The sequence below is a fragment of the Scleropages formosus genome, chromosome 22 (genome assembly GCF_900964775.1).
Source record: "Scleropages formosus chromosome 22, fSclFor1.1, whole genome shotgun sequence".
NCBI lineage: Eukaryota > Metazoa > Chordata > Actinopteri > Osteoglossiformes > Osteoglossidae > Scleropages > Scleropages formosus.
This window is the reverse complement of record NC_041827.1, coordinates 23,394,709-23,415,410: the sequence shown is the minus strand read 5'-3', so window position 1 is coordinate 23,415,410 and position 20,702 is coordinate 23,394,709. Positions and strand designations below refer to the sequence as shown.

Here is a 20,702-nt window from a genome sequence, read left to right as displayed (position 1 = left end):
AGGACTAGAGTAGGACAAGGTGAAAGTGAAGGAATGTAAGCAATGTAATGTGTAAGCCTACAGCTAATCATTTTAAATGGCTAGCCATCCTATGCAAAATATTAAAAGCAACCGTCCATATCAGGACTGAAGCACAACCCTGCAGACAGTACTACATGGCAAGATTCCAACAGTTGTTCAGGAATTTCTTTGGGAAAGTTTAATTCCATAGTGAGCTCTCCTTATCACGGTGAGAAGCACAGCTGAACAATGTCTGAGGATATTTCACAATTCACTCACGTAGGTAAACCCTCACTGTCACCTCCGCCTCCAGAGCACAGGGAGCAGCTTGCAAAAGTGACTATGAGAGGCTGCTCTGCAGTTTTCCTGCCCATTCTGTCTAATAAATGTAACGTGTCTAAAAGGTGACTGACAGTCAGACTTGTTTATATACTGCTGAGAAACAAGTGCAAACCAAAGAAAGAAAAGTGAGAACTTACAAGAAATCCTCCAAATAGGTAATTTGCAAAACCTGTTAAGAGGTTATGCAGCACAAAACAGTAGTAAATACAATGAACAGATGTCCAGGACAAGACTATTTTTTTTTTTTTTTTTTTTTTTTTTTTTTTTTTAATATTCAAGTATCATAATCAGAGTAGTGTTTAGAAGAGCTACATTTGCATCACAATTCCCCATTCTCTTATTATAGTCATAAGAAATTCATCTACCCAGATATAATACAGAGCCCGAAGCAACTAATTTTATACTTTTTTTTTTTAAGGAGGTAAAACACCCTTTTTTCAACCCACCTCCCTGCTCTGAGCACTCCGTTTTTTCAGTAGACAAGCAAGAGGACTGCACTTATGGGGTTAAGCCTCACTGCTTTTGGGCTGTGCCATTTCCTAGTCTCCTCACGTTGGACATCTGCACAAAAAAAAAAAAAAAAAAAAAAAAAAAAAAGAGCCTTTCTCTGCAAGTGCAGGTCCCACAGTAAAGCACATAATTACAAATCACAATAAACCCCTCAGTGCTGTGAGCCCTGAAGGCTCAATGGCCTCATGCTTAATGCATTCCCTGCCTCTACTCTTCTAGTTGGGGGGGATCCTTTCTGACGTACCCAGCCCTCCACTTGCAAATGTGTAATTACTCTGCTTTGTCCCACCCGGTACTTTATCGAAAGCATTCCCCGGTGGGTCAGGGGCCTGCAAGACACAGGCAGGAAAGCTCTCGTGGCAGAACCTGGCAAGCTGGAGCCATTTACTAGGGGAAGCAGAGCCCATGAGTTTTGAATTTTAAACATACTCTAGTCTACTTGAATACCCTCATTGCCACTTTACTATTCAGCATCGTGTGCTGGCTATCGCTCAGCCCCAAATGAACATGCACAATAGGTATTAGCTCCTACTAACTGTATTCACATCTTACTGCTTGTTTGAGACAGGGTTAAAAAGTGTGCGTGCAGATACAGTACAAGGAGCCCTTCCACATGAGCTTGTTAAAATTAAACACAAGCAGCAGATTTTTAGAAAATTTGCAGAGAGAAAGGATGAAGCAATGCCTTTAGGAACGCTCCAGGTCTAGTGTACTTCCTTTTGTGGGGAAGAGCCTGCCAGCAAAGCTCTGGACAAATCCTGCCACACAAGCCTTGGTGCACGGTGGAGCATCTGGGATAGTAGACTGAAGGAGGAGCGAGGCAAACCAGGCACTAATGAGAGGGACAAGTGTGCCATGGGATGGTGCAGCTCTGCTTTCAGCACTGGCTGCCACCCCCTCAGCCTGCACAAACATAGCACAGCGAGTGAAAGAACATCTATAAATACTTCTGTATGTGGAGTTTTCAAGCCTTACAAAACCAAGAGGCAAAGCTCCACCACTATACCACATCCTTCAGAACATTTGCCAGCTAATGTGTTACACACAGTCCTCACAGAACACGTCACTTCAATTTCTTTATTCATTCAACTGCTGCTTTTCTTCAAAGCAACTCAGTGTTAAGCTACTTAGTCATCTATCCATTTATACAGCTGGATAATATTTTACTTCAATTCAGGGTAAGTATGTTGCTCAAGGATATTACAGTAGGGAAGATCTAATTTGAGTCCTCTGAGTGCAAGACAGTGACTAACCATTACTCGACCAGCTGCCCCCCCGTTTTAAGTCACTTAAATGGCACAAAATGTATATTTCATAATGGGATGATGGGCAGCATACAGCTTAGTGGTTACAGCTGCTTCCTTACACTTTAAGGACCCAGATCTGAATTCCACTGTATGTTGTAGTACCGCTGAGCAAGCGATTTACCCTGAATTTCTTCAGTGAAAATTACTCAGTAGCGTAAATAGCTAAATTGTTGAGAATAGCATAGCATTTTAAGTCGCTCTAGGGAATGTATCTAAACGAATACATTAATACATAATTAGCAGATATGAAGGTTAAACAATCAGCATTTCAGAAGCAGGGACACAAAGAATATCTACAGTACGCAGAGAGAAAAAGTCTCTCTCACACACACACACACACACACACACACACACACACACACCACTTTTATGGAAACACGGCCTCTCTCCATCTATACCGATTCCTGAGATACTAACAACCATAAATGCCAGACAGACCCTTTCCACTTTCTTCAGCATCACACATGCATGCTACCAGACAGATGGCCTCTTCATTTGCCTGCGGAGGACACTAATGTACACGACTCTCCCCCACCTTGCTGATTCACTTGTTGAGGGTTATCACCTCAGAAATGGCAATCTTCCCCCCAACAAATGGCTTTCAGCAGTCACCAAAAAGAAGGTCCCGTCTCACAACTAATACACCATGAACTGCTGAGCTGCTGGGTTCCCAAACAGTGTAATCCCACTAAATTGTCTTGCATTACTATAACAATGTGGTCCTGTTCTCAACTTAAACAACCACTCATTTAATCATTAACTTCCAGTCACATGAAAAAGCTTAAGTGTTTAATACAAACTTTAAAACCTTTTCAAAGCTTTCTAGCATATAGAAGTTAGCAAAGAGAAGGCAGGACTAGTCTTCTGCTGTATTCCACACATACACTCAAAGTTATAAATAAAATGATTACTCGTTCCCTCTTCTGCACAACTTAAGCTCAATTTCAGACTAAAATACCGGCAATGCTAAATTAGGTGCAGTTTGTATAGAAAGGCCAGTTTCCCCAGTGGAATAGGCATGCTATGGTCACGGGGATCACAGCAGAGGCATTTTTCCAGTTCACATGGAGCTAGAGAACCACTACTCTAAGCAACCATTGCAATCTCTTCATATAGCCATGAATTTGCTTCATAGCTGCCAAACACTGTGTTTTTGTTACTGTTGTAGAACATAAGTCTGGCGCTAGCAGACAGAGGGCCCATAAAACAGATGACAACAAACCCCCCCTTCAGTATATGTAACATTTACAGCCCCTACAACAGTCAAGTGACTCAAGTAGCCCAGTGAAACATTTCTAGTCCTGATCTAACGCTCTTCATTCTTCACACACAGCCTTAAACAATAGGCCACATAGAGGTGAGCTTTTGGTGGGTGGTGCCCCGGGGGGGTGGGGGGTGTGTGTGTGTGTGTGTGTGTGTGTGTGTGTGTGTGTGTGTGTTGGGGCAGTGAGCTTAGGCCTTCCAGCTGGGCTGACTGAGCCTTTCCAGCAAGAACACCTAATCCTCACTGATAACACTGCCAATGGACACTGAAGAGCCACGCCAACCGCTTCATCAAAGTGAAAGAACTGAAAAGCTGGAAGAACATTCTGTGGCTCCATTGCATCCATCCTTCCAAAATTAATGTCATCCACATTGGGACGCACAAAACACATTTAAAGGGCACTCCTGCTTTCCAATAATCCGAACCGTAGACACTGCAAACAAGAATTCTATAAAAATGGAAAGGGAGACCTTAAAATACATCGTGTCAAACTGGAACAGAATCATCTTCTTCCACCACCTCTTACTTCATTCTTTTTTTTCTGGGGACCCTTAAGTTTAAAGCCAGTATCTACATTTGCACTAAAAAATGAACTATCTGCCAAAGCAGCAGAGAGGACATTTTGTGCCAGTGGGGCATTCAACTGTAAATGTAAACATAAGAACTGAGAGGACACAGGTGAAAACCACATGGTCAAGTGCGGAAAACTTGACTAGATATGCACGAGTGCTTACTCTTCCAGCACAGTCAAGTACTGCACAGGGCCTGAGGTACACATACTTGACTATTCACTATCTTAACAGCCTGTGAAAGTTAAACGCCAGTGAGTTTACACAACCATGACAACATCAATGCACTTAGCCTTTTGGAGTGAATATTGATGCCCAAGATTAGAGTGAATTACACAACAGTACGACATAAGTGAGGCAAAGGGGAGAACAACACTAGTTAGGGATAGATGTTTAGGCATGTATTTAAAAAAAAAAAAAAAAAAAAAAAAAAAAAAAAAAAAAAACATGGCCACAGTACAGTTCTCTCCAGACGTTGGGCCTCTTTCATGCAGGAATGTCAGAGTGATTGTATCTGCAGATCCCTACTGCACAGGATGGGTGTACCAACTTCCGGACTCCAGCAACAAGAGGGTTAACCCTTTGCCTCCATAACTGCAATGCAAAAAAACCTGTCAACGAAGAGCGGAAGTTGAGGCTAGAGGTGGGAGGGTTAGAGGAAATTACATCACTTCATCAGTTCAAGAGCAGCAAGTTCAAGAGGAGATTGAGTTGAAAACAGAAACCAGATAGAGAGGATTTTGCAACACCACAAATGCGAACCAGGGTGGGGGAGGGGAGTATAGCCTTGCCTCCAGCGAAAAGAAGTGCTGTTGTTCTATTCAGGCCATTTGTTTCAAACTGACATGACAGAACCATTACTGCCCAGGGACACATCACGATACACAGCCATTATTCACATTTACACTGAATTTATAACTCACGTTGACATTAAATCCGTTAATCATTTACATTTATTATCTGCACCCTCTGTTACAAGGCTATATAAAAGAGACGTGCCCTTCCAGGCAACATTTCAAAAGTAACTCATTCACTTGATGCTCAAATAAATGTGAAGGTCAAATTAAAAGATTACAACTACAGCAGGCAAGTGTCTCCATGGCATTTACATATAAGACATTAAAAACGGATGATTTTCACTGAAGGGATTTAAAACTCAAAAACAAACAAAATAGGGCACTCAAGTTTTTAATAGGGATTTCTCCCCCATTGAGAGGATGTTCCCACAATAGATATTCATAATAAACCTCTCAAGGTAACATTTTACTCAAAAATTTCTCCACCGGATCCTGAATGGTTTATCATTATGGTCTCCTCTCAGCCCAGATCTACTCCTGTTTGCCAGAAATGGCTGTTCAAAGGGGTGTTGGATCTTTCATTTTTATTTGAAAATCAATCACTGGTGAGTTTCAACCAATGTATATATAATGCAGACTTCTATAACCATCTACAACTCCATCACTTTACTGATGAACAGATTACAGACAGAAAAAAATAGATTTACTAGACTGGGGTTAATGCAAAAAACCAAGAAACCTTCAATTAAAAAAAAAAGAGATTTCTCCCCAAATATTCTTTTGTTAAATCACAACCCAAACTCCTTTCTTGGTGATGTTACGGTACATAGGCTGACTATTCTTACATACTTGGCAAACAAATGTATTTTAATGCTGTGGTCTACAGCTGAAGCTCCCTTGATAAATGTGTGGATGACTTGTGTTTAACTTCACTCTACCCAAAAAACTGATATTTAACCTGCATGACAAGTCTATTGAATTCTGGAATATCTAGACAGCCTTTTAAAAGTTATTAGAAAGTGCTACATGATTACACCTGTGACAAATTGTAAACTTTTGACCCTGAGCCCTCACTCTATATGTGGACATAACTTTTTGTGGGTGTACTGTCAATCTATGATATTTTGTGCTATGCATTAAAAACACCATTTCTGCACATAGCAATGAACTTGTATACCTGGTTGCATACACCTACACGAACACATGTATGCAGGCAGGCGCACTCAAAGTGGGGTAGATAAAGCCACACCCTAGCAGCTGCAATGGGAACCTGGGAACGGGGCAGAGAAATGAGAAAGAGGATCTGCAACATCTCAGGGAAATGCAAGCAAATCCACCCTCAGGCCTGCAGTAGCAAACTTTCTCTGAATCATGATTCTGCAAAGAATTCTATAAGGACCATTTCACCCTTTATCTGCAGCACTCATTTCCAAGACTTAAATTTGACACGAAAAGTAGATAACTGCAGGCTGTGAAGTACATAATTTTCAGATGTAACAATACACACCCTACTCCCCAAACCCACAGTCTAATTGCCTTGGATGTAAACTGCACATAGAAAATTGACTACGCAAGGCAAGTGAACAGTGTTGGAGTTTAAGCTGGACAAAGATAAACAAGCAGGATAATACAGGTAAATGTAAACTGTAAATGAAACCCTGGGAGCTTAAAAGTGCATGTCCAAACATACACAATGGAAAAAGGGGATGTAAGGAGTAGTGCCAAGAAATCTACTTTAACCTTCAGATACATAAAAAAAAAAAAAAAAAAAACTCCAAAAATTCCCTGCGTTGTTCCCTACATCTTGTGATCTCTGGGGAAACAACCAGCACCTGGTTATCATCAACAGTCACAGCACAGCTGAGGGAAGAAAGAAAAACCAAGACAGCATTATCACCCAGATGTCTTCAGCTGCTCAGACATGACACAGTGCACAACAGCTGAAGCTGATACCTTACTGCTGTACCACATCTGCATCATACTGTAAAGAAGAAATGAGCAAAAGGTAGGGAATGGAGAAACCTGCTATCCTAGTAAATATCCCACGCCTACACTCAATATTTCAGCCCAGATCATGTATCTTATCCCAATTACAACAGGTAAAACCATTTAAAGACAAAAACTAAGAAAAGGGAGAAACACACACTGGCATGCAGTCACTTGCAAACAGTTTAGTAAAAAGGCCTATTCTGCGTTACGGCCAGCCAGCACACTGCTTCTCTCTCTCTCTCTCGGAAAGCAACTGAATCGCTACCCACGTGCATTAGCCTCTCCTAATAGTTGAGTACTTCAGAAGAATAAAATGAAGGAAAGGAAGGTTGTGTTGATGAGATTATGGACAGTAAGGGTAGCTAGAGTTCCAAGAGCCCTAAAACAGTTTGAAAACCCCGGGATAGCAAAGCCACTGATTTCCAGCTTCAGGCATCTAGAAAGGAAAGACCAACAACAGCTGAGGCTTCATCTTAATCCACTTCCATGATGCTCCACACACATTTTCTCCAAAATGAGCTGACATCTCACACACAAGGATGCTGGCACCCACCCCAAATGACCTCAGATATCAGATACAAGATGTCTGGAATAAAACTTTCAGCCAGAAAGCCAAAGGAGTCAATGCTATGTAGGAGTGAAGGACAACAACAAAGACCTATACAGACTCGTTCCCAAGAGTAAAAATTAAGGGATGTAACCAATCATAGGACACACACCTCACATTTACAAGTATTTGCCAGGCTTTTGGATTATTGTGTATGAAAGCAGAAAATACATTTTGCATTTAACTCATTTATTCATTCAGCAAACATTTTTGTCTAAAGCAAAATACAACTCGGTACAAACATTTTGTCTTAAAATGAACAGAAAAATTAAAGACTATTTTGAAATATTTCTAGTAAGTTACAGCCACTAAGCATCACCTACATAGAAACAAAAATATATGTCTTCACTAGGTTATAACTGCACTCCTGGACATGCTATAATGAAAGTAGATAACCAGGTGCAACATACATGTTACATTTAGCGATGTCTGTTTGTGCTGTACTGTCCCAAGTGGCACTGAGATGGTATTATTTGCATGTGTGTGTGTCACAACGAGATCCACAGAGGCCTTAAACACCCACACAAGCACACACAGGGCCACAATCAACTGTCTCCTCTGAACCATTTCCAGGTCAACTATTACTCTATGCAAATCTTACGCAGACATTTACTTGGCCTCAGACAGTGAACCATGTAATCTCTCACCTGCTGTGCATGGAGCATCTCACCGCTTAACCCTGACAGTTAATTTTACTGGCTCTATCAATCTGAACTCACAAGGCAGAAAAGCAGATCAACTTTAAACTGTTACATTAGTCATGGCTGAAATAAGACTGGGAAGGAAGGCAACGAAAATGACGGGGGGGGGGGGGGGGGGGGGGGGGGGGGGGGGGCTCGAGTATCAGGCCACAGTACTCCACATAATGGGGACACTTAAGTGTAGAGTTGGACTGGCGAGCTGAGGACAGGCTGTAACGGGCTCGGCAGGCTGGGGCACTTCCAATATGGTCTCAAAGTGGCTATCCGTGTCCACACAACTGTACAGAGAGAGGAAGCAACAGATCACAAGATTGACAAAGCGAAAGCGAGAAAGGAAGTGCATGAGAGAAATAAGAAAAGGAGACACTTTGCTACAAGCACAGCACGCTACTAGCAAAAGCACAATGATACTAACTATTTGCGTACCATTTATACCAAAACTAAAAGCTTGGGGGGGGGGTCAGTTTTGGCTGTAACCCTGGCATACTTGCATAATTCTCTTTGCCACGACTGCTATACAAAGAAAGCTGGTGGTGGAGAGTAAATGGATATTTTTAAAATCCTGCACATAGACATGTGTTCATGTCTACAGGAGGTCAGGCACATTGCCGTCTGGAAGAGTACAGCACTGTAATCAGGGCTGGGCTGTCATTATACCGTGACCCACAGACTACAGGTTTCCCAGCAATGATTGGGGGATGAACAAGACACTGTCCATCAGGAAAGCTGGTTAACAGAGACATACACTAGACAAGATATCATGTCAAAAATGGAAACGTTGATCTCTGTAACCCTTATGTGCTGTGCTGTAGAGACGGCGGAACATGAGCAATTGTGCACTTGTGGCCCCGGGTCTAAGACAGCCTGGCTGGGCTGCAGCTGCAGAGGTACTCTTGCCATCTGGAGGCACTTTCTTCCTGCAAGACGCAAATGGTACCCAGTGCTAAAATTAAACATTACAAACATCAGTTTTCTGTATGATTCATGCTCCATAGAGGGGAATGTTTTCAATTTAAAACTTTCCCTAAGCTGAAAACAAGTACTAGGTACATAGCACACCTACATACAGAAAGCATTTGCGCTCCACCACGGGTTTCCGCTGCCACACATACAGTACAGCAGAAAGTGAGAATGAGGACGACGAGGTTGCACATCATTCCTGTCCAGAGAGCCTGTTAGCAGTCACTCACCTATTGTAGATCATGCAGTTACATGAATTGTAGCCAATATACCTTTAACTTTTTTTTTTCTTTTTTAAAAAAGAGCTGTATTTCTCCCCAGACCCTCCCCAACATTAAGGCCAAACATGGGTATCCTTATAGGTACTGAAAAAGCCCATTTTCAGCTCTGTATTGCTTCACACAAACAGAAAAAAGTTTTAATCATCAGGTTTTATGCTCTGTGTGGTCAAAACATAGGAGATTGCTGAAAACAACAGTTCCTCCATTCCCGTTCCTTATGCTCAGGAAAAAACACCACCAGTAGATACAAACATGTCCTATTTTAATTAAATTCGTAAGGCAAAACCTCCTCTTCAAGCAACTGAAGTGATGGAAATTTCCTAAAAATAGAAAAGAAACTAAGCTTATTTTAAATTCCTCCAGTGAGTTTAAAAAAAACAAAGTACAATCACGGTTCATCCCTACAAATACATTCTTTTATTAGATCTCTTGTACTCCTTCCTGAGAGAGGAAAAAAACAGAGGCGTCAGTCAGTCAGTCAAACCAGACTCCTCCCTCCCTGCTGGCCAACTGCCTCGGTGACATGAGCCTCATGGGAAAAGACTGGGTTCTTCATACGATTCCCACACATTACTACCCCCATGGACATCGGTATACAGCTACAATGAAAGACAGTGTGGAGTACAGTAATGGCATTTTATGAATGTCATGTTAATACTATTACAGTTTTTCCTGTCTGATGAATGCATTTGTTTTGTCTTTGCTATAACTAAGCATGTCGCTGAGCCAACCTGATAAGCGAATAAATAAACTGCCACTGAACATTTACATTTACTCACTGAGTACAACAGCAGCCCACATAACCCGATGCCTGCACAGTTACCCAGTCAGTAACATTAATCCAACATTCACCACATTCTCTGATTTAACCCACTGAGCCACTAACTGAAAAGGAGGTGGGTTTATGTGCTAAACTAATGCCAGCAACACAATGGCCCAGAGTATTTACCGGATGTCCCTCACGGGACAAGAAGAGACGAGAGAGATGACTGGGCTGACAGCACAGGCACCTTGTTCGTGGCAGGGACTCGAACAGATCAGTGCAAAAGGGTAGGGATATAGATCACTGAGCATTCCTTAAAAAACCATCCACAGACAATATAATCTGCATATGTAAAACACAGAGTGCAAGCATGTATTCATGCTCACACATGTGTTTTGGAGGTAGCGGGCGACACTATTTGCTAATCAGTGTCCTCCATCTCTTTGCTGATAAGTTTTACTACTCCCATTTTAAAGGCATAGGGCCAATGGGACTTGTGAAACATTCAAGTTTTCACACGTCTGCCATCAAGGGCTACTGGGGTCATTTCCCTTTCTCACAAGACACCGAGACCACAAGCGCAACATGAGATTCAGTCCCTCTTCTTGAAGGGTCCTTCGCAGGTCACTGACCACCCTGCTGTCGTGACTGTCAGCAGAATTCACCCTATGCTTGTGTCACGCCTGTATCCTGAGCTCACCCCCACAATTGAACACGTATTAGTCTGGTACCACGTTTGTCATTCTTTTAAAGTGACGAGTGCTCGACAGACAGAAATGAAACTAATTTTCGCCTGAAGGAAAGCCAGATGTCTGTGCTGGGAAAATCTGTTCGTGCATGTAGCCAAGCTCAGGTGTCACTCACACCGATGCAAAGATATGACTTTTCTATAGCGACAAAGACTGAAATTAAAGGAGGACTTTGAGTTCTGAAGTACTTCAACTACCAGAGTGCATTCAGGGGAGCTAATCCTCATCCTGAGTGATGAACACCAATGCTCACAAGTGTGCTTTTCCAAGTGTCTGTATATGAGCACGTTCACTGTGCTGCCCCATGCAGAGGAGCCCTGCTCACCAAAACACACTCAACTTGAAACTACAAAGGAAATTTTCAGCCTGCACAAGTAAAAACAGGATCTCTTCAATAAAATATGAAAATATAAAACAGACTACTGGACAGTTGCTCCTCTAAGTCAGAGCAATCGATTAGTTTTTTCCACCCCATTCAGCAATGTTATTTACATGTGCTGTACTCTGCCAAGGTATGTGGCAGAGAAGGAAAACCATCACTTTGGAATGTCAAGCAACAATTCAAACCAGCAAGCAAGTACAGCGTGCAACTTAAGCTGGAAACACCACCTTATCCTCTTAGCGGTTAGAGCACGTAGGGAGCAGCATCCTATGTCCAGGTAACTTTTCTTCAGCTTCAAAACAAGGAAAGGCAGTTTCTGGGTTTCCACAGCACCACATAATGAATTCTCAGTGAGCTCCAGGGACAGGTGGACAAATGTCCAAAAAAAATGTCCTGCCACAGTAATACTAGAATCTGTTTAAAAAGTCCTCTGGAATAAGATCTGAAATAAGTCCAAATTCACAATTACTAAAACCACTACCTCTACCTGTAGACGGCATTTGTTAGCAATTGCTGCTCACAAAACAAAAACACATGGAGCCCAACTGTTTTTTTCAAGGTCAGGGCAAATAGTGGATAAGGCCTGTGATCTCATACAAGACTTCAGAGTCCCACATAAATCACACATACACATCTTCAGAAGATACTGGGTAGCCTCAAGCTGTTGCAGACTGTTAAAGCATCCAGTTATGCCAGAGCCTCTTCAAATGAGCTTTTTTCAGCTTCATTTGTTTTGCTTTTTATCCTATTTACTCACTACAGGGAGCAGCTGTAACCAAAAGCCTTTCATGTTTATACTTAATGTTCAGACTATCCTTATTTATGTTTTGTTGGCATTGAGTTGTGTAAGCTAAAATAGAGATGGTTACAATAAATCCTGTTAATTACAAAAAGTGTTCCGCTAAAAAGGCAGCAGATTTTTCAAATGATACATTAATATTTAAAAAAAAAAAAAACCTGGCAAACTGAGGAATTTACCTAGATATGTTATGTTTAACATACTGGTGGGAGCAAATGAATGTATATCATCACACCCCCAACTTTAGAAAAAAAAGCATCCACTCAAAGATCTAATTCTGTCTAAGCTACAGAAAGACTCATTTGAAAGACACGACAATCCGGTGAGTATACTTTTGAACACTGTGAGGAGCAATAAGGCAAAGTCATTATTGCATGCATTAACTACTAATTTTTTTTTTTTTAAATCTGAAAGTATTTGTGGGTCTTACCAATCTAACACTACATTATTATATCCATGAAAAATATACCTTTACACTCTTCTCCTATAAAAGCACGTGCTAAATACACTACCAGTGAAAGGCAAAATACGTCGACTAGCTTTCCATTTGCATTTACTGCTCTCTGTCATCATGGTTTTGCCAAGCTCTTTTGCAAAGGTTTAGATAACGGTTAGAAAAACAAAGCACTGGGATGGAAAAGCAGCCACACGTATTTATACCAGAGAGGAGCTTGCAAGCTAGTTTGAAGAGAAACAAGGAAACGCTGCACTACCGAGTCCTGCCAAACACCGCACCTCTCGACACAAACCGCAGCAGAAATCTGAAGTTTTGAGGAAGTGGAACAAGACCTTCTGAGCTCACTGTTTCAAAAAACGCATGTTGGGAATGGAATTTACAGCCGAGTATTAAAAATAATTTAAAAAACACATTTTTCACAGTTCTGTGAAACCGTAGCGCATTAGCAAATTAACCAGTTAAGACTACGGTCAGTGAAATTCTGGTTAACTTCAAATTACCAGCATTAAATGCTTCATGCCAAAACACTAGCATGTTAAGGAAAGGAAAATGACAGACCAAATAAGGAGGAAAACACTGATAATTCCTACATTTGACTGTAAACTGCCTTTCTTATGCCATTTGTTACTTGCCATCACTAGGTCCTGTGTGCCGTTTTGTCTCCACTGAAGTACCCAACACACAGTTTTTTTGTTTGGTTTTTTGTTTTCAAGAAGCATTTACTCCCGTTGCATTGTATTGCTGCCACAACGCTGCCGGCAAGAGGCCAGAGGCCGAAGGGCAAAGGGCACCGTGAGCAGCACTGTGCCACACCGCAGCCAAACTTTCCAAAGCCGCAGCAACATGTGGGAAACGGCAACGCTGCAAGCTTTTCACACTCTTTACTCATATTTTTTCTGAGGAAGGTGAAATTTAGGAGGGCGCGGGGTCACACGTGAACCCTAAAGCGGCTTTATCGTGGCAAACGGAGCCCGCGTCCACGTTCAGCCGTCGCCGTACAGAGGCCGTGCCTCCGAGGCCCTCGTTATCGTCCAGCCGGCTAACCATTAACCGAGGTCCGTGCTGCTGCGAGAACAAGCGTGTAGGAAGCAGGAGGCCGCGGGCGAACGGCAGCAGCGCTTCATCGTGCGACGCGACGCACCTGGGCCTCGGCGATCCAAGGGTCACGAAGTCGGAGGAGATCCGGTCCGTCCCCGAGGGTTCTGTTCATCGGGCACCAGATGCAATTGCAACCGAGGCCTTTCGGGACATTTAAGTGTTAAGGGACATTTAACGGCTCGACGCTTTTTGCTCCGGATCACAGTTCGAGACAGAGCAGAAGAAATGCAGGAAAAGCCACTCGCTTCACTTCTCAGTACAAGCCAGGCAAAATGAAAATGGTTAAGGAAAGAAGCGAAGACGACACGACGTTGTGATTCAGCTTCTAAAGTTAGGGCAACTTCCAGAGCAATCCATCCCTCGTCTAACGCACACACACACACACACACACACACACACACACACAGAGTACAAAGATGTGAGGGAGTGACACGGTCAGTACTGTACTCTTCCAGTACTTTCAACTCGACGGCGTTGGGACGAAATCAAATGGTTATGAAAGAACAAGTGTGTGGAAAGTGTACGGCTGCCCTCAGTCACAGGCTCTTTTTTCTCTCTCTCTCTCTCTCTCTCTCTCTCACACACACACACACACAGGAGAAGAACTTGTACAAGAAAACTCTCCCGAATGGAGAGACCAACCAAGGAGCCTTTCTTCTTCTTCTAGTTACCAGCAGCAGCAGTCCTCTCCGTCTCCCCAAACAAACGGCTCTACTCAACTGCACACCTTTGCTTTTCTTCAACAGAAACACCGAACAGGCTCGGATGTGATGATCTGAACGGCCCACAACAACAACACGAACAAAACACACATCCATCCATCCATCGTGTTGAAAACGGAGCGGAACAACAAGTTCAAGTTCGTACCCAAGAGCAGCAGCTTCACTTCTCTGGCCGCCTTTTCTCCGTCCTCCCGCAGGTTTTTATCGATCATCTTGGATCTTTCAGCGGCCGCTTTGTCCTCCTGACTGACGGTGCACCCCATGTTCCCCAGTGCCCGCTTCACGGCTGCTGTTACGGGGGGGAACAAAATTAAAAATAAAAAAAAAAAAAGAAAAAATCTGAAATACAGACTGTATTTTAGTGTCAAGGAAGGAGGAGGCGACACGTTTTAGGTTTCCTCGCCAGGCTCAGCAGCAGCACCTCAAGTTCTTTTAGTTTTAATCCCGGATACGGCAACTTCCCCTTTCACTCAATCAATGTCCCGAAGCGAAGTGTAACGCGCGTAAAAATGTCCGTTTGGCGAAGAGCCGAGAGACAAGAAGAACAAGAAGAAGAAGCGACTTTCCTTTCTTCTCCAGTCCAGCGACAAACTAACACTCCACCAGCAGCAGCAGCATCCGCCGAGCCGCCTCTGCCTCTGCCTCGGTTTCGGTCTCGACAACAGCGCCGAAAACGGAGCGAAAACAAGAGCAATAAAGACGTTCACTCGGGTATCCGAGAGAACAAGCGCAGCTCCACCTAATTCTCGAAGCGACGAAAAACCGTCTGAGGGGAACTCGTCGAGACGTCAAGCGAAAAGGTTCCGAAAAGTTCCAGGGTCGCTGCGCGAGCCGTCGCCTCCGCACGCGCGCGTTCGCTCCGTTTCAAACTAACGGGGCGGGGGAGGGGGGGAACACACCCACAGACGTCGCGCGCCAGAGATGTGCGTTACAGCTGCGCAACGGCGCTGAGCGATTGGGTGAATTCGTACATCAAAGGCACCGGAGAAAAACGGCGCGAGAGCGGAACTGTACCGTCGTCACGCGCCCTCAGCGACCGTTCCTCCCGCTCTGATTTATTGGCACGTTCCGCGAGCCGCCACATCCGCACAGCGGAGAAGTTCCTCCGCGCCCGACGGCCGAAAACACTGGGTGACGGCGACGACGAGGAGAGACGGCGCCCCTGGCGGCGAATAACCGCTCTGCGGCGCCACGGCCACCTCTTGCGCATCATGGGAAATGTAGTCTTTCATAAACCTGCTCGGCCACGCACGACTGCGAACACGAACAGTCCGAAACCGAGCGGGGTCGCGGCGAACCGGAGCCGAACCCGGCAGCGCAGAGGCGAAGGGGGACGGGACACACGCAGGACAGGACGCCAGTCCCCCAGTCCGCCACAAGGCACCCCAACCAGGGCTCGAACCCCCAGAACCCGGGCAAACCCGCTGCGCCACCGCATCCCCCAGTCCAACTAATAAAACTGTATAAAATCATTACATGTCGTTTTACACAAGGCATAAACGTCACCAACAACAGTTGAGTCCACTAATTCCCTGATCTCGCGCGTCTTACGCTGACAATATATATCTTTCACTCTTTTTTTCTACACTCTCTTGTATTTTCAGCAATACCTTCGAATCTATTCTCGCATCCCCCTCGTTCATTGTTTGTCATGAATCCAAAACTTGCCATTATTTCTCAGCGAACAAAGCAGACGAAGCTCAATATTTTGTAGGGAATGTCGGCAAAGTTTCGCGGCCCAGTAGCGCCACCGTGTGTCCTGATTGCAGCACAACGTCACGCCGCGCGGTGAATCGGAAAACGACGAGATCCGTATGGCGACCCTCAGAAAAACAGCAGCATAAAGATCACTTGATAGAAACAACCTAATAAGTAAGTAAGTAAATAAATCAACAAATGGGGGCACGGTGGCGCAGCGGGTTTGGCCTGTCCCTGCTCTCCGTGGGTCTGGGGTTCGAATCCTACTTGGGGTGCCCTGTGGTGGACTGGCATCCCATCCTGGGTGTGTCCCCTCCAGCTCTGTGTTGCCAGGTTAGGCTCTGGCTCCCCGCAACCCTGTGTGGGACAAGCGATTCAGACAGTGTGTGTGTGTGTCTTTTATTTCATATTGATTAAACGTGCAACTGATCATAAGCATGACAGCGCTGACAGCTCCAGTTTTTACTGCAGCGAGAGATTCGCGTTCCGGCCCCAAACTCTCTTCATATGGAAGAATAATCGTCACGGGACTCCGGTGACTCCGGTGACCTACATGTCACCGCACAGGAAGTACTATTTGCAGCAGTTCACGTGCAGTGATGGACAGGTCACTGCGTGGGGTCACTGCTCCACTGTACGCTGCTGTCTGTCCTCTATACTGCGTGCACCGGCTCCTCGTGTCACACATGTTCAAGTTTTAAATGAAAAATGAAGTGACTGTTACGCATTTTCAAAGACAGGAGCATTTTGTCATTATTGGTTTATTTTAATTCCGTTTTCTTCACTTATCCGTTCCCTAAAATTCCCCTTTTATTGTGATGTGAAAGTGAGCTGCGTTTCTACGTCCAGCGCAGTTGCAGCGAGACAACGAGACCCAAAGAGAGGACGTGAACAACTTCGTTCAACTCACTTCCACACTTTTTACAGCTTTTCACTCCAGCAGTTTCAGGGTCGCTACCTTGTTCAAGGCTACTGTAGCAGGAGTGGGACTCAAACCCGGGCACTTGGCCATAAGCACCACCCTGCCCTGTTCTGCCTCATTTATTTTATTCTGTTATATTTCTTACAGCTTCATCTGAGGTTTTTTCCCTTCCTAATTTAAATTTTTTCTACAGTTTTTATTTGGCAAATAAACTGAAGGCCGTCCATATTATTAAGATCTTTTTTTGTTTCAAATTAGCAGTAAAAGCGACTTTGGAGGTACAGACAAATCGGATTACGAACAGACTTTCTGTCCCAGGTGTGTTTGTATGTTGTAAAGCAGCGTAGTCATGTTCTCCCAATGTTACACACACACACCGAAGAAGGCTGTCTGCTAAACGAATACAGGAGTTCATACGTGAGACGAGTTTCCTTGTCGTGTCCTTTAGCCACCATGAGCATCATGTGTCTGTGCTGGAGTCTTCCCTGCCTGCAGCTCCCTCAGCATCCAGGTGCAAAACTTCAGCTTCGTTCACAGAATCTCAGTCCAGCGCATCTTCGCAGGATTTTTCATCACATCTCAGCTGCGTTTCAAATGCAAAAGCCTGCGTGGGCACTTTGACGCATTCATGCTGGGAACGCGGTAAGACACTGATTTACCGCACTGGGGCTCACGCAAAAAAAACATGATTTCTTCTCCACTGTTCTCGTGATGAATCGCAACCCAAACTCCATCCTCGGTCACGTTATGATCTTCACAAACCTCTTTCCCTCTGGACTCCCCTCCCTTGATGCTCGCTCATGTCGAATCCCTACCAGTCCCCTCTGCGGTTGCACAGCCATCTCGCATTTCCCACAATTCAAGTTACATACGGCACAACTATTGCCAGTCAGTTTCCGTTTCCGCTCCAGGCGGCTCTGTGCAGCGCCGGCAAGAAGAGCCCACATTTGAGGATTATGACAAGGGCTTCATATTAACAGGATGGGGCCTGAATACAGGTGCCTTCTCATTGTACCGTTCGCAATGTAACGTCACGCGCGGCTCGGAATGACGTTCGACGTTTTGGAAAGGTTGGGAAACCTGACCAATGAATGGGTAATTATCAATGCAATGTTTAAAATAAATAAATTGTATTATGTACTTACAATATTTGCTGTCACTGTGTTGAACATATGCTGCTAATTTTTATTTACCAGTTAATTCTATTTAATTGAACATAAGCGGAACACCATTTTGTTAGTCCTGCTATTATTGTCTGTCTCATCTACATTGTTAATGTGTTTTATATAATTGTACATTCGCTGAGCAGGTGTCATCCAGTAGAACAGCACAATATAGGAAAGCACAGTCCATTGTTTTGTGGACTAGAAGGAAAAGGAAAAATATAAACAAAAACAATCTTTCAGTGCAGAAACATAAAGGCCAGAATTATAAAAATGTACGTCATTCTCGCTGGTTTTTGCATCTTGTTTTTATTGCAACATTGTTCACAGCACAGAAACTGCTGGCAATTTATTTAAATTCATTGATAAAAAGTAGACATAAAATAAGTTTTTATAAGCAATTTTAAATGATTATATTTGTCAAACTAGAACTGATGCTCCTATTTACACTATAGAAACTAGATATGCATAAAGAATATAAAGGGTTTACTTTTATATACAGTATTTATATAGATGTTGCCGTGTAAATCCAAAATTCATACACGTCATTATACCCATGACATTTACTCAGAGCCTTTTCATTAAGAGCCACAAAAATATTGAAAGGAGGGTAAAGAGACAGTTCTGATGAAGGTTCATATCAACAGTGATCAACTTGTCAGTGTCCACCTCCCCCCCAAAGTGCCAAAATGGACTGGAGCTCAAGCTACAGTTCAACGGAGCTTCTTTCACACTCAAACTGTCCGTTCACAGGAAAGTAGAGCCCACCTTCCATCCTAAAGCCCGTTGAAGGAAAGCTGTAGGAAGAGTGTGTGTGTGTGTGGTGTGTGTGTGTGTGTTTTGCCAATGTGAGCGCACACTGACACTGACAAGAGCAGCTGCTCTTGAGCAGAACACACCTGCACAGGTGAGTCAAGGCCACACCTGTCCTTCAGTGGACACCGTCAAGCGCTCTATGGGAAGAAAAGCATTTCGAGGGCCGGAAGAGGACGCTACACGTCAGTAACCCCGTGAGATGAGCGAGTAGAGCGAAGAGGAGCTGGAGGAACGCACACTTGCAGCCCAGGTCGTGGCACACAAGTTGACAAAAGTGTGCGTACAGCTCGCACCACGACGAAAGCGGTGGCGACTGCGGGCCGGTACCCAAAACCGGCGCCTCCACGGCGCTCATCCGAGTACCGTACACCGTTTCGCCGCAGCCGCCCAGCTGCTCCGTGAGGTAAACTTTGCATTACGAACAGCGGAGGCATTTAGTGCGAGGAGATGAACGGGGGTTTCGTTCGACAGCGGCAGCAGCTGACAACATCCTCCGGGGACTTTTCGCTTCGACAGGTTTGTGCTTTAAAACCATTTAGTTTCATAGATGAATAATGCAAACGCACACAGGTACGCACGACATTACTGCACTCACCGTAGTTAAAAGATGGTAATTCATCACAAAACTCCAGAGAGGGGAAGTGTAGCTAGAAACCAGGTACGAGACAGATATCATTACTGCTGGGTTGGGTTGGGTTGTGTTGTGTCGCGTGTCCTTAGGTGTCCAAAACCTCCAAGACGACGCTTTTGAGGGTTCGACGGTGTCACGGCAGCTACTGTGTGTGTCGCTACAGGAGTCCGCAGCCTGCGTCGTGAATCCCTTCGGGGCCAAGAGAAGCTTCTCGAAATTACACATTAGACCTCAGAAAGCATCCCGCCGCTCGAACCCGCGTGTTTTGCGTTCCTGCGTTCGCAGCGAAGCCTTCGAGGAGAGCCTCATATCGAGTCCAGGGATCGAACGCGGGCAGAAACACGGTAAAATGCGGCCGTGACCGTCTTCCCATCACGGTGACAGCGACAGCGGAATCAGCGGTGGGTTTGCAAACTCACAGATTTACAGTAGATGTGAAAAGGGCACAATTTGAAACGCAGGAAACGCCGTTTTCTTCACAGCGCCGGTCGGTATCTGCAGGTCCTACAGTGCGTCCAGCAGTCGGGGCTCCCGTCTCAGGGGACAGATGACGCCCGGACGCGATCGGAGCTCACGGACACGTGACCCGCGGGGGCAGCTGAGCTTCAACTATTTGCAGCGACTTCAGCACAAGCTGCCCTTTCAGAACAGCAAAGGCGCCGCAAAACACTCGATGTTTCCGAAAGAACTAGGACTCAATAAGAAGTTACATGTGCGCTGCATTATTAGGCTTTGTTTGCAAGTCTACTCATTAGTCTGTCAATATGTCATGTGCTTTTTCCGCTCGAAGTGCTCCGGCTACCGGTCCACACTGCAGAGGTGCCACAGGATGCTGGTGTTGCTATGGCAACTTGAAGCGCAGCCACCGTGCCGCGTGATGCGAGTCTCTGCAAAGCGACCTTGAGCTCACGCACCTGTCGTAGGGCGACCGTATTTACATACATTTCCATTCCTCGGGTCTGCCGGAGGAAGGAGAGAGGACCCCCGTGTGTCACTTTTCCCACCGGTTTTGGTGATCTCTCACCACTTGCGCTTACTGCTTGGGAAGAACAGAGAGAGCGTGCTCCACTGGTGTATGGGTGAGTGACGCATTGTAAGTAGTGTATCTAGCAGTGTAATTCAGCATGGTGAATAAGGTGTGTGGGCTGATAGTAACACTACATAGAGTTCAGTGG

The 20,702-nt window shown here is 44.6% G+C and overlaps 1 protein-coding gene across 1 annotated transcript in view; it reads right to left on the bottom strand.

The window, feature by feature from the left end:
- gnai2a (guanine nucleotide binding protein (G protein), alpha inhibiting activity polypeptide 2a) overlaps positions 1-15,444 on the bottom strand; it is a 49,259-nt gene extending 33,815 nt beyond the window's left edge. Inside the window, exons 1-2 of the mRNA XM_018734088.2 lie at positions 15,312-15,444; positions 14,443-14,586 (exon numbers count right to left, since the gene is read on the bottom strand). Coding sequence (XP_018589604.1) covers positions 14,443-14,586; positions 15,312-15,381 — 214 coding nt within the window. The 5' untranslated portion in view covers positions 15,382-15,444. The remainder of the gene's footprint in view (positions 1-14,442; positions 14,587-15,311) is intronic.
- Between the last annotated feature and the right edge of the window lie 5,258 nt (positions 15,445-20,702).